The sequence below is a fragment of the Sturnira hondurensis genome, unplaced genomic scaffold (assembly GCF_014824575.4).
Source record: "Sturnira hondurensis isolate 20B ecotype Veracruz unplaced genomic scaffold, ASM1482457v3 Scaffold0006713, whole genome shotgun sequence".
In the NCBI taxonomy this organism is placed as follows: Eukaryota; Metazoa; Chordata; class Mammalia; order Chiroptera; family Phyllostomidae; genus Sturnira; species Sturnira hondurensis.
In genome coordinates this window covers 3,295,962-3,308,513 of record NW_028079344.1, presented here as the reverse complement: position 1 = coordinate 3,308,513, position 12,552 = coordinate 3,295,962, and the positions used below count along the sequence as shown (strand labels likewise).

General features: G+C 39.2%; 1 protein-coding gene across 2 annotated transcripts in view; it reads left to right on the top strand.

The window, feature by feature from the left end:
* The window catches only part of LAMA1 (laminin subunit alpha 1), a 152,566-nt gene that overhangs the window by 43,815 nt on the left and 96,199 nt on the right, over positions 1 to 12,552 (top strand). For both annotated transcript variants that reach the window (XM_037050331.1, XM_037050330.1), the window contains exons 4-6: positions 7,637 to 7,879; positions 8,849 to 9,028; positions 11,616 to 11,705. In XM_037050331.1, the coding sequence (XP_036906226.1) occupies positions 7,637 to 7,879; positions 8,849 to 9,028; positions 11,616 to 11,705 (513 nt within the window). The remainder of the gene's footprint in view (positions 1 to 7,636; positions 7,880 to 8,848; positions 9,029 to 11,615; positions 11,706 to 12,552) is intronic.

Genomic DNA, 12,552 nt, shown 5'->3' with positions numbered 1-12,552 from the left:
GAGGTATCACCTCACCCCTGTGAGAATAGCTATCATCAATAAATCAACAAACAACAAGTGCTGGTGAGGATGTGGAGAAAGGGGAACCACGGTGCAATGTGGGTAGGAATGCAGATTGGTGCAGCCACTGTGGAAAGCAGTATGGAGTTACCTCAAAAAATTTTCAATGATACTGCCTTATGACCCAATGTTCCTTTTCTGAGACCATATCTGAAGAAATATGAAACACTAATTTGAAAGAATATATGCACTCCTATTTTCATTGCACCATTATTTACAATAGCCAAGATTGGATAGGAGGCCAAGTGCTGATCAGCAGACGAGTTGATAAAAAAACTGTGATACATTTGCATAATGGAATGCTACTCAGCCATAAAAAGAAGCACATCTTATCCTTTGTGACAACATGGATGGCCCTGGAGAGCATTATGCTAAGTAAAATAAGCCAGTCAGAGATAGACAAGTACCATATGATTTCACTCATGTGTAGAATCCAATGAACAAAATGAACTAATAAGTGAAGTAGAGACAAACTCATAGATGAAGAGAGTCCCTTCACACACACAGCTGTGTGTGTGCATGTGTGTGTGTGAGGGTGGGGGCTGCAGGGCTGGGTGAAGGGATTTAAAAAAACTCATAGACGCAACAGTATGGTGATTATCAGGGAAAGTGGGGTAGGAAGAGGGAGAAGAAAGTGAAGGAGGATAAATGGAAGGAGAAAGGAAGGAGACTTGACTTAGGGTGGTGAACACACAATACAATATACAGATAATGTATTATAGAATTGCACACCTGAAACCTATATAATTTTATTAACCAATGTCACCTCAATAAATTCAAGAAAGAGAAAAATACAAAAAATAAATAGCACACTGAGTTTTTAAATGTGAGGATTTGTCAGTTCCATGCCTGACAAGTCATAAATGCTCACTGAAGTTAGACATATCTAAAGAAAAATAAAGAGAATGAGAATGAGAATTCTAAATGAGAATTTCAAATAAGATACATACCAAGGTTCTACATAAAGAATGAAATGTTACAAAAACAAAAGAATGCTTTCTAATCTCTGTGATGCTAGAAGTATAATCGTTCAGCTGGATTTAATGACTGAAGGAAAGAAACACATTGTTTCCAGGTGTTGTAAATGAGTAACTGATAGGTTACTGTTTGATGGGGTTAGTCGAGCACAGATTTGCACAGCTTTTCAAGATTGTATCTCCAGTTGGATTTTCAAGGCTTAATGATTAAGGGCCCCCTCTACTTTCATAGGGTGCAATGACACTCTGTTTTCTTATAATAAAGGCTGAGAAGAAGTGAGATGAGACTATAGGCTCCTCACCATTTCTAGGTCAACTGGGACATGATAGGTCACACTGAAGATGAGGGGATAAAATGAAAAGAAGTTGATTTTTCAGAAGTTTTCAGCCAGAAATCCTCAGGGACTGAGGAAAGAAAGGGGAAGTGTGGGCCCTGGGGCTCCATGGGAGAGACCTGTCCCATCTTCCTGAGGGGGAAAGAAGGTCTGGTCCCCAACCAGCTTCCCTCCCTGTTACTACACTCAAGACAACCAGGCCTCCTGCAGTTTCTATCTGGCAACATGTTGTGGCCCCAAGGGGTCTTGCTCCCAGTCTCTGCAGGTTTATGCTCTCCCTAGACATTTCCTGCTCAGGCTTCCCTTCCTGTGACAGATGCCTCGGAGAAGCCACACCCAGACAGCTTCAACACCTCTGTCCTCTTCCATGAGGACTTGGGCAGCCTCTGTCTCTCCCACTAGGGCACCCAGCCCAGACTGACCATGCCCTTCACCTCTCTGCTGGACTTGTAACACCTGCTACAGTCTCCCTTACAAAGTGGATGCTCAGTGAACGTCTACTGAGTGAGACTTGCGTGAAAAATTGTTCGGAGCATTCCTTGCTCCCAGCCTTCTCTGAGAGTGACCCCTCTGCTTCTCTGCCCATGCCTCCTCCCCTCCCCCAGAGGGGAGTGGTCATTTTTCTAACTGGTAGAAAAGCTGACCCTGTTTTCTATGGCCAGGTCTCTGCTCTTCATTAACTGGGCGGGTTGTTCTCCCGACACACAAGTTCCTGACCCTCAGGGCAAGGCCACCAAGCGGGTTTGTACATGTCCACTCAGCCTGTGACACAGAGGTAGGGTATCAGGAGACCTCTGCAGCCATCCTTGTAGGCCACAACCTCCAGTTTTGCTGGAATCTTGCTGACTTTTTTCTTTAGTTTCAATGACAGATTTCTGAGTCTACTTCACAGCCAAAGACAGGGAAAGAACGCTCATTATTGGCATCTCTGCTCTAATACAAATAAACAGGACCCTGCACTTTGGGGGAAAGTCTAATGTAATTTCAAAGGCTAAAACCTTCACAGGGAAAAACTGGTTAGCTCTGGCTGACATGGGGGTTACGAGTCAGGGGACAGGAAGGGCCCCTTTTGCATTTCTCGGGTGCTGGAATGGCCCATAACTACATTTCTCAAGCTGGTTTATCTCATTTAGGGGCTGGGCTGTCACAGGGCACTCGCAGGGTGGGAGGAAGGTAAGGAGCCCCACAAAGGGCATCTGGTGATGTGCTTGGTTGTGCTTTTAAAGTAGTTCCCACTAATCTTCCACCAAACTTAGCAAAATCATTTCAGAACACCTGGTGAAACCAACCACTGGGTGTTACATAGAGAAATACATTGAGACAAACAACCAACCTCTTACTTGTCAGTTTTGAGTTAAGGTGGTTGACATTTGTCCTTTGAAATCCTACTAGCAGTCATCCTTAAGTGGAAGCAATGGCGCGTGGACCTGAGACAGCTTACCGGCGGGCTCCTTCAGAAATAGCTTTTCTGGGTGATGAGAAACAGAACTGCTCTGACAGGTGTTTCAGACATCTCCTCCATCTTCAGATTGCTGCTTACAGGTTGCTGTTTACTTTTAGATGGCTTCGCATCTCTGCCCTCCATTTGTTGGTGGTCATCTTTCTGACTGTGGCTTTTCCTCAATGTCTCAGAGTGGTTCTGAAGGGAGAATTCCTTGATATTCTGAGGCATGAGTCTTAAGAATTTTAAGGAGAAATTTGTTACTACTGCAGCCAGTCCCTCCTCATCTCCCCTACCCCATCAATGTAAAAAGAAAAAGCAAGAAGAGGGGAGGAAAAAAGAGATGTTCATAATGTACTTTGATGAAAGCGTCAAGTTTAAAGAAAAACAAATCTATATTACTCCAAAATTTTCATGCATAAAGCTATGTTCTTTATGTTATATCTGTTATTTCTGTTATATTTCTAGTACGTTATTTCTGTCATATTTTACAAATCTGTAAAATATGACAGAAATGACATTTAAAGGTAATCTATACAAAATTACTGCAAATGTGTTTTGCACATATACCACATGCCAAATAAACTTCTACGCCCTAGATTTATCTTTGTGCCTAGTTGTTGTTGCTATTTCACATTATCATCAATTGATTAGACACTTTAGTGAGCAATACTCTGTAAAGTCAAAAGTGATTCATAGTGCCTTTAGTAATTAGCCTTCTCATAAATAATTACTTCATTCTTGAGTAAAGATATTAAATCAAATGATTATTTTGAATTTTATTTTTAAATAATGTCACAAAGTGTAAAGCTTACAAAGCACTAATTTACCACCTCCTTAGGGATAATTGAACAATCTTTCTTATTAAATACATTTAATTCTTTTTTGTGTGTATAATCTGACTTTTAACCTAAATCCCTTTTGTTTGTGAAAAGTTCATTTTCATTATGTGAGAGAGAAAACATTCTTGCATTCACTGTTCAGTTAGTGCCCTGAAGGCAGGTCAGCGTTTGTGGAGAATTTCTAAGAGGCTTCTGCATGCAGGCCCTGCAGAGAGCAGCTGGGCTTTCTCTGAAGGGGAGGGGCTGTGTTTCCCCACGTACCCCGTGCATCTGAAGTTGACCTCTGGTATTGGAGAACTGGGCTGTCTGTATTTTTCACACTTCTATGCCTGAGGTGGATTTAATATATTTAAGATTGAGGCCCACGTAAAAATTCCTGTCTGGATTCCTCTGTAGAAACTTGTATTTGATGTGTGTGTACCGTGTTTCTGTTACGTGACACTGTGTATGTACATGCCAGTGACCATTTACAGAGGCCTTTTGGTGGAAAACGATGATGAAAGTGGATTTTAAATGTCTGTATCAGCTGCAAGTTCGGCAAGACTACAGTGACTCTGAATTCGGTGCAAACCGTGTGTCATCAGTTTGTGGCCAGCCAACCTTACACAGAGAGAAAGAGCAGTTTAGTCAACCAGGCGGGAAAGGGGAGCAACAGAAATGTCATGGGTTTCATTTGGGCAAAGGTTGAAAACTCTCTATGTTATCAGAATATCCCTCACTTTTTAAATATTATGTGTGAGACCTGTTTGTCAACACACAATTGATGAATTAGAACTTACATTAATTTGCTAGGGCTGTCTAAAGAACAGAAGTTTGTTTACTCAGTTTTGGGAGCTGGAAGTCCAAGATCAAGGTGTCAGCAGGATTGATTCCTCCTGGGGCCTGTTGTTGGCCTTGAGACGGCCACCTCCTTGCTGTATCCTCACAGGATCGCCTTGGTCTGTGTGTCTGTGCCCTATTCTTCTCTTCTTATAAGGACACCAGTCATGTTGGATTAGGGCCCTCCCATATTACATCATTTTATCTTAATCAACCACTTAAAGATTCTATTTTCAGATATAAGCACAATCTTAAGTACCAGGAATTAGAACTTTAGCATAAAAATTTGGGGGAAACACTTCAGCCAGTAATGTGGCTTAAATAAAGACAAATTGTGTTTAGATGCTTCGTAGCATCCTTTTCCTCTTTTTAAGATTTATAGTTTAACAGTCCCTCTCTTGGTTTGCTTCCTGGCCCCCAATTTGGGACTTAGAGAACCACTGAGAGATTCTTAAACAGGTTCAACAGTCATAACTGATCAGAGTTAAACAATTTCTCCTTGAGAGATTGTCCTGAAGTTCTTCCACCATGTTTATTCTTGCATTTGGTATCATTTCATTCCATATGACTAAGCAGTTCACATAAAGCTGACGAGGTTTGGGTGAAAGTACAAGAACATGGTAATGAAATAATTGCCCCTGATGGAGGTAAGAAGTTTGAGACGCTGCCTTAGTTCTCACCAGTTGCCTCGACATGGGATTTCATTCTTGCAATTCATGGAATTTTCCTTGCAATCTGTGGAAGTGTGACATAGTGGTCAAGAGAACAGCCCACCTGTGTCCAGTATCTGTGGTATACCTTTCCATATTTGTGAGGTCCTGGGAAGATTACTTAATCTTTCTATGCCTCAGTTTCCTCATCTGTAAAGTGGGGGAAATAATAATAGATACTTCATAAGAAGAATGTAGTTGTAATGATGAGAGCTATTAATTCTCATGAAGCACTTAACATTGTCTCTGAGCACAGTAAGGCTACAAAAACATTAGCCACAATTCATTTTTGTTTCTCACATATGCTCCTTCCACTCTCCACTGTGTTCCCAGGGCTGTCGTGATAGAAACTGCAGAGTTAACTACAACATCTGCCACTGCCAAGGGTCTGAGTGAGTGGAGGAGCCTTTCTTCCCCTCGTATCACAGAAAGAAGCTTCAGTAACCTTAGGTGTGGTGTGTGTGGACATTTGGGGGCAGTTCTCCAGAAATTACATGGTGGTTGAGGACCCTGGGGGAGACCACCTGTATCTTACTAGGACCTACAACTCTTTGTCTTTTAACCTCTGAGTTTCCAAATAGATGAAGTGGGAACAATAACTCGAAACTCACAGGGTCGTTTGGTATTAACTTTATGATACACGTAAAGTTCTTAACACACATGAGGTAAATCTCTTAGTTCTTTCTACTTTCAAATGTGAAACTGAAAAACAGAAGACAAAGAAATTTTACTCCATTTGTAAATGAACTTGCCATCTGTCCCACTCAAGTAGGCTGCCCGGTCACACTGTCTCACTTGGCACCTCCATTGTGCAGAGTCTGGTTTAGCATATTCTGTAATGGTGATTGATCGTGGCTCACGTGCTCATCACATTCTACTCTTACGACAAAACTATTGACCGAGCAGTTGGACAATGATGAGTAAAGATGAGGGCAATCCCCCTCTGGTTAGTTTGGGCATTGGTATGAAAACCAAGAGGGAAGCTACTAAGGACGGATTCCACGGCAGTGTTCCAGGAAGGCCCTAGGTCTTTGCCAAAGTGAAACTCACACCACCGAGCTGCAGAGTGAACTCCGCATGTTCTTCAGGACTAGTTCCAGAGGACACAGTATGGTTAACTGCCAGGTGTTTCAGAGAAGTTTGGGAATCTCAGTAATGTTAAAATATAGTAAATCAGGGAAACATGTAAATTATGGAATATGTGAATTATAACATTAGGGGGGAGATTAAAAAATTAACTCCTTAAAAGAAAAACCATAATTATGGTTTTATGTTCATAAATATAATTATGTTCATGGGAGAATTTTCTGGAGTTGTTAATGCTAGAGCAAAGTAGCATTTGCATTATTTTAATTTTTAAAAGTGATTTTAATTGACCTGGCTGGTGTAGCTCAGTGGATTGAGTGCGGGCCTGTGAACCAGAGGATTGCGGTTCAATTCCCAGTCAGGGCACATGCCTGGGTTGCAGGCGGGTTCCCTGCAGGCCAACTCCCAGCAGGGGACGCACAAAAGGCAACCATACATTGATGTTTCTCTCCCTCTCTCCTTCCCCTCTAGAGATAAATAAATAAATAAATAAATAAATAAATAAATAAAATCTTTAAAAAAGTGATTTTAATTGATAAAGATGGTTCTAGAGTTTTAAACATTGGACATTCAATTACAGATTCAAGTATTAATAGCAAATACAGAGTTCCCGATTTTCCTCCTTGTTTAAATCTGAAAACTTTCTTTTGCTTCTAATGGGCTTTAGAAACAGTGCTTGCATTCTAGAAGAAAATAGCACCTGAACATGGATGGTCAAAGCACCACACTTAACATTGCTCGTAGGTGAAACTCAGTTGGGGGACATTTCTGGTACCTCAGCAGAGTAATCATATTAAGATAAAATTGTCCTTCCCGGGGAATGATTCCATAGATAGACATGAAGTTATTTGGTTTGTGGCGAGTACATTTCAAAGAGATGTTGTGTTTCTGAAATTGATGAGGGCTAAGATGGGGGAAAACAAAAAACAAAAAACAAGGAGTCCAGAGACAATAAGATGCAGAGACGTGAGCAGACACATGTGTAGTGGTAGGACTTTTTTCTCGTATTCGGATGTTTTATCTCTAAATAACTATGAAAAATATATTTAACACTACTATTAATGTAGTATAATACAACTATTATCATTCAGACTCCAGGTTGAGAAAGATATTAGGAACAAAAAAGCAAGCACTTATGTATTGATATTATTAATAATAATACACATTTATTTGTATTTATTTAGTTTACTTTGAAGACAGATACCACCAGGAGGACACTCACAAGTCACATTTCTGATTAATGCTTGACCGATAAGCCACTATCCTCAAAAGCATTGGAGACACTGGAGTTCTCTCCAGAGAAACTTGGGTTTTTGAACAGTTGCCACTGATTCTTGATTGAGATTTTTCAGTATCTTTGTTTCAGGTGTTTCAAGTCGCCTATGTCATCATCAAAGCTGCTAATGCCCCTCGACCTGGGAACTGGATTTTGGAGCGTTCCCTGGATGGCACCAAGTTCAGTCCCTGGCAGTATTATGCAGTTAGTGACACGGAGTGTTTGACTCGTTACAACATAACCCCAAGGCGGGGGCCACCCACTTACAGGGCTGATGACGAAGTGATCTGCACCTCATATTATTCTAGACTGGTGCCTCTTGAACATGGAGAGGTACTGTGCCCGTTGAAGTGATTGATGTCTGTTTTACATCAGGGCCCCCTCCCCCCACCTGAAATATTAAGATTGCCATCACAAGAGTTAACATGAAACATTCAAAATATATCTCCTGTAGTACAGGTTACAAAGCACAGATGAATGGATCATCGATTGGTGTTGACTGATGATTAATCTCATAACTGATACCTTCACCTCACTGATTTCTTCCCTTCAAGGAGATTTTTTAGTCTTTGCTGTGATTTAATAACTCCATCAGGTCCTTCTCAGAGCCTCTTTCCCTTGTCACTGGGGCAAGGACATTTGTTGATATTAAAGAGAGAGCTCTAGTACCTCTAAAAGATAAAGTTCCTGATTTTCTCCATGAAGCTCTGCTTCTCTTTGGTGGTGTTGTGGATTGTGATGGCTTGTGAAGTATTCCAGCTCAGTGCTCAACACACCCAGACTGTACACACTTCATTCAAGTCAGAGTATAACCCATACAAACTGGTCTTTCCTAGTACCTTCCTTGATGAGATAAAGCTAGAAAATCTCTTTTAAGTGCTCTGCATGGCAGTAAGCCCTGCATTGTTTCAAGAGCAGAGATTCTTAAGTAAGGGAGTGGGTATGGCAAGGCTTTCTAGCTTTCGTCCCACTCTCCCAGGTCTATGCCTGGCATTGAATTTGTTTCAGAGAAGCCAGGGCCTACTGATACACGTTCAACTACCCTTACCACATGGGGCTAAATGCTCCTGTTAAAAGATTTCCAGCAATCTCTGAGACACTAGAATGGGTAACTTCAAATTAATTGAAAGACATGTTGTGCTCATGATATTCACAAGTAGTTTACAAATGCTATGTTTCTGCAAACACCTTGGTGTTTGGCTTGACTTTATATAGTTTCTGTAAAGACTTTGTCCTGAAATTAAACTAGGGCTGTATTTTTGCATGCTTAAAACTGACATTTACTTATTCTGATACCTTCAGATTCATACATCACTAATCAACGGCAGACCGAGTGCTGATGATCTTTCCCCCAAGTTGTTGGAATTTACTTCTGCACGATACATCCGCCTCCGCTTACAACGCATTAGAACCCTCAACGCAGATCTTATGACCCTAAGCCACCGTGACCCAAAAGACCTCGATCCTATTGTTACAAGACGAGTAAGTCTACAGTAGAGCTCCTACCGCTGTGAAAAGTTTATCTTGTTTACAAGGAATACACTTCTTTTTAGTTAGCTTTTTCCTCCCAGGTGACCTTATTTCATTCAAGGTCACTATATGTGCGTTGTTAAAAGTGCCATCTTTAAGAGAGGTGTTTGTTCTGACACCTTGTCCTCAGGTCCCCTCGACTCCACTACATCCCATAATGACATAATGTAGCAAATGTAGTGGTCATCGTTCTTCACACTCTAGTCTGGCTCCACATCTGATCTCCAGCGAGTGAGGGGTGTTTTCGTTTGCTTTCTTACTTCAAAGAAAAATGTCAAGGTTGCAATATGATTTGCATTCAAGAAAACTTACAGATTTAAGTGTATAGTCAAGTATGCAGAGTTTGTGTGGATATTTTCAAATACTTTGGATTTCAAAAACTAGGAGTAGAATTAATGAGTTATAGGGTATTTGTATGTGTAATTTTTAAGAATTTACTAGGTGTGCCTTGGCTGGTGTAGCTCAGTAGATTGAGCGCAGGCCTGAGAACCAAAAGATTGAGGTTCGACTCCCAGTCAGGGCACATGCCTGTGTTCCAGGCCAGTCCCCATCAAGGGACGCACAGAGGCAACTGTACATTGATTTTAAACATTACAAAAAGATAGAATTTACTAGGTGCTATCAAAAGTAGTTGCACTATTTTGCAGCATATGCAAGAGTTCTAGTTGCACCGCACACTTTCACCTGTTTGGGTCGTCAGTTGCTCATGTCAGCTGTTCTAAAGTACGTGGAGTGGCATCTCCTTGTGATAATTTGCATGTCCTTGATAACTAATGTTGACCACGAATCTACTGGCGTCTGATCAAATTTTTGTTTGTTTTCAAATTGGGTTATCTGTTTCTGAGTCCTGTGTCAGAAATGTCTATGCTGGAACTACCTTCTCCCTGTCTGTAGCTTATTCGCTTTCCTGCCTATTCCCTTTCCTGTGACTTTTGATGAGTAGAGCTTTAATTTTAATGACATTCAATTTATCATTTTCCTTTCATAGTTAATACTTTCTGTTTCCTCTCTGAGAAAATATTTGCCTACCCCAAGTTTACAAAGACATTATTTTATACTTTCTTCCAGAAGCTTTATAGTTTTAGCTCTTACATCTATTATCCTTTCAAATTGATTGTTGTATTTGATGTGAAGTAAGCGTCAAAGTTCTTTTATGCATGTACAATTGTTCTAGCACCATTTATGAAAAGGCTTTCCTTTCCTCTTTTAAATTGTTTTGACACCCTGTTGAAAATTATTTGATCTTATTATTGTGGGTCTATTTCTAGACTCTGTACTATTTCATTGATATCTGTCTATCTTTATGCCAATAACAGACTTCTGCAATTACTATGGCTTTATAGTAAATCTTGAACTCAGTTATTTTCCAAGATTGTTTTGGCTATTCTAAATTCATTGTGTTTTCTTATAAATTTCAGAATCATTTTGTTAATTTCTGCCAGAAAAGAAAAGAGCCTGCTAAGGTTTTCACTTGGGACCCCACTGATTCTATAGATCAATTTAGGAAGACTTTTAGAAGCCATCTCAACATTATTGGATCATCTAGTTCATGAACATGCTAGTATCTCTTTATCATCTGGGTGTTCTTCAGTTCCTCTTGGCACTGTTTTACTATTTGTTTATTTGCACATCTTAAATTTACTCTTAAGTATTTTATGTTTTTAAATGTTAGTGTTAATAGTGTACTAAGTTCATTTTCCATTTGTTCATTTCTAGCATATAGAAATGCAATTCATTTTTGTTTATTGATTTACTACATTGAGGCATCACCCAATTCACATATTACTTCTGGTAGTTTGGGGGTAGATTTTAGAAATGTCATCTACAAATAATGTCTGTTTAGTCTTGTTGTGCAGGCTGTATACCTTTGGTTTCTTTTTTCTTGCGCTATTGAACTGGCCAGCATCTCCCACAGAACGTTGAATAGAAATGGTGAGAAGAGAATTCAATAAGAAAGCGTTTAAACTTTTACTATTAGTTCAAGGTTTTCTATGGATCCCCTGTATTAGACTGAAGAATTTCTCTTCTATTCCTGGTTTGCTGAGTGTTTTTAATGAATGGTGTTGAATTCTTTAAAATATTTTTTAATAGTCTAATAAAGTGATCATAGGATTTCTCTCTGGTATTCTGTTAATGCGATGATTTAAACTTATTGACTTTTGTGTATTAAATTAACTACATTTCTGGGATAAATCCTACTTGGGCATGAGTTATCATACTTTTTATATAGCATCATATTCAATTTAGCAATATTTTTAGGGTTTTCAGTAGCATCCGTTTTGAATATGACCGCCTTGGTTTAAGATACAGCCAACTTCAAAAATTTTTTTTTAAACTTTGGTTTCTACTGATGATCTAATTGAACATTATTTATTTTAATGAACATAAAAATTCTTTGTGCATAATATATTTTAAAATGCATATCTCATCATTTTTAAGATTGCCAGTAACAATTGGGATATTTGTTGGAGTGCCAACATTTTCTTTTCACTGGAATTAAAGAAGTTTTAATTTTGTTTGTAACTTTCTTTTTCCTCAGTACTACTATTCGATAAAAGACATTTCTGTTGGAGGAATGTGTATCTGTTACGGCCATGCCAGCAGCTGCCCCTGGGATGAAACTGCAAAGGTGAGTTCTAGTATTTCACATTTTGCTTAAATATCAAAATAGAAATTGTACCTATAATGTTTGCATTATGCTTTTTTAATTCAAGGCAAATGTTAAAATGTATAAAGTCATGCTGCAAAAAAGATTTTCTAATAATTGGTTTATTTTTTCTTTTTTGGTTAGGTCACTATGAACTTTCCATTTTTTCCACAATTTCATTATGCTTTTTCTTTGTAGAATATATTACTAATGAAATATTTCTTATGATTTTTTGGCAAAATATACAAAATATAAACTTCACCATTTTAATTGTTTTGACGTGTACAATCTAGTGACCTTATGAATTCTGAAGCCCTTCTTCTGTAAGGCAGGCGTATGAAACATACATGCAATTAGTATGCTCACATTTGTTTAGATTTTATTTATTTATTTTTAGAGGGGAAAGGAAGGAGAGAAGGAGAGAAATATCAATGTATGGTTGCCTCTCGCACGTCCCATGCTGGGAACTGGCCTGCACCCCAGGCTTGCGCCCTGACTGGGAATCGAACCGTGATCCTCTGGTTCGTAGGCTGGCACTCAATCCACTGAGCTACACCAGCCAGGGCAATATGCTCACATTTTTTAAAGGGAGGATTCCCCTCCTCCCATTTTTCTCTCTCTTCCATTTTTTGTGCTACTAAAATCAAGATAAAGTTTATTTGTTTTGGCATAATATTCAGTGAATAAGATGATATCCTCTCTTCTTATTTTAAACAACTTACATAAAGTTACTTCTTATTTTTTCTAGTCTTTGTTTTAATTCAATCTTTAAGTAGGATTGTTCTCTTACTGATGCTGAAAATATGTAGATGAATCTCCAGAAGGTTAT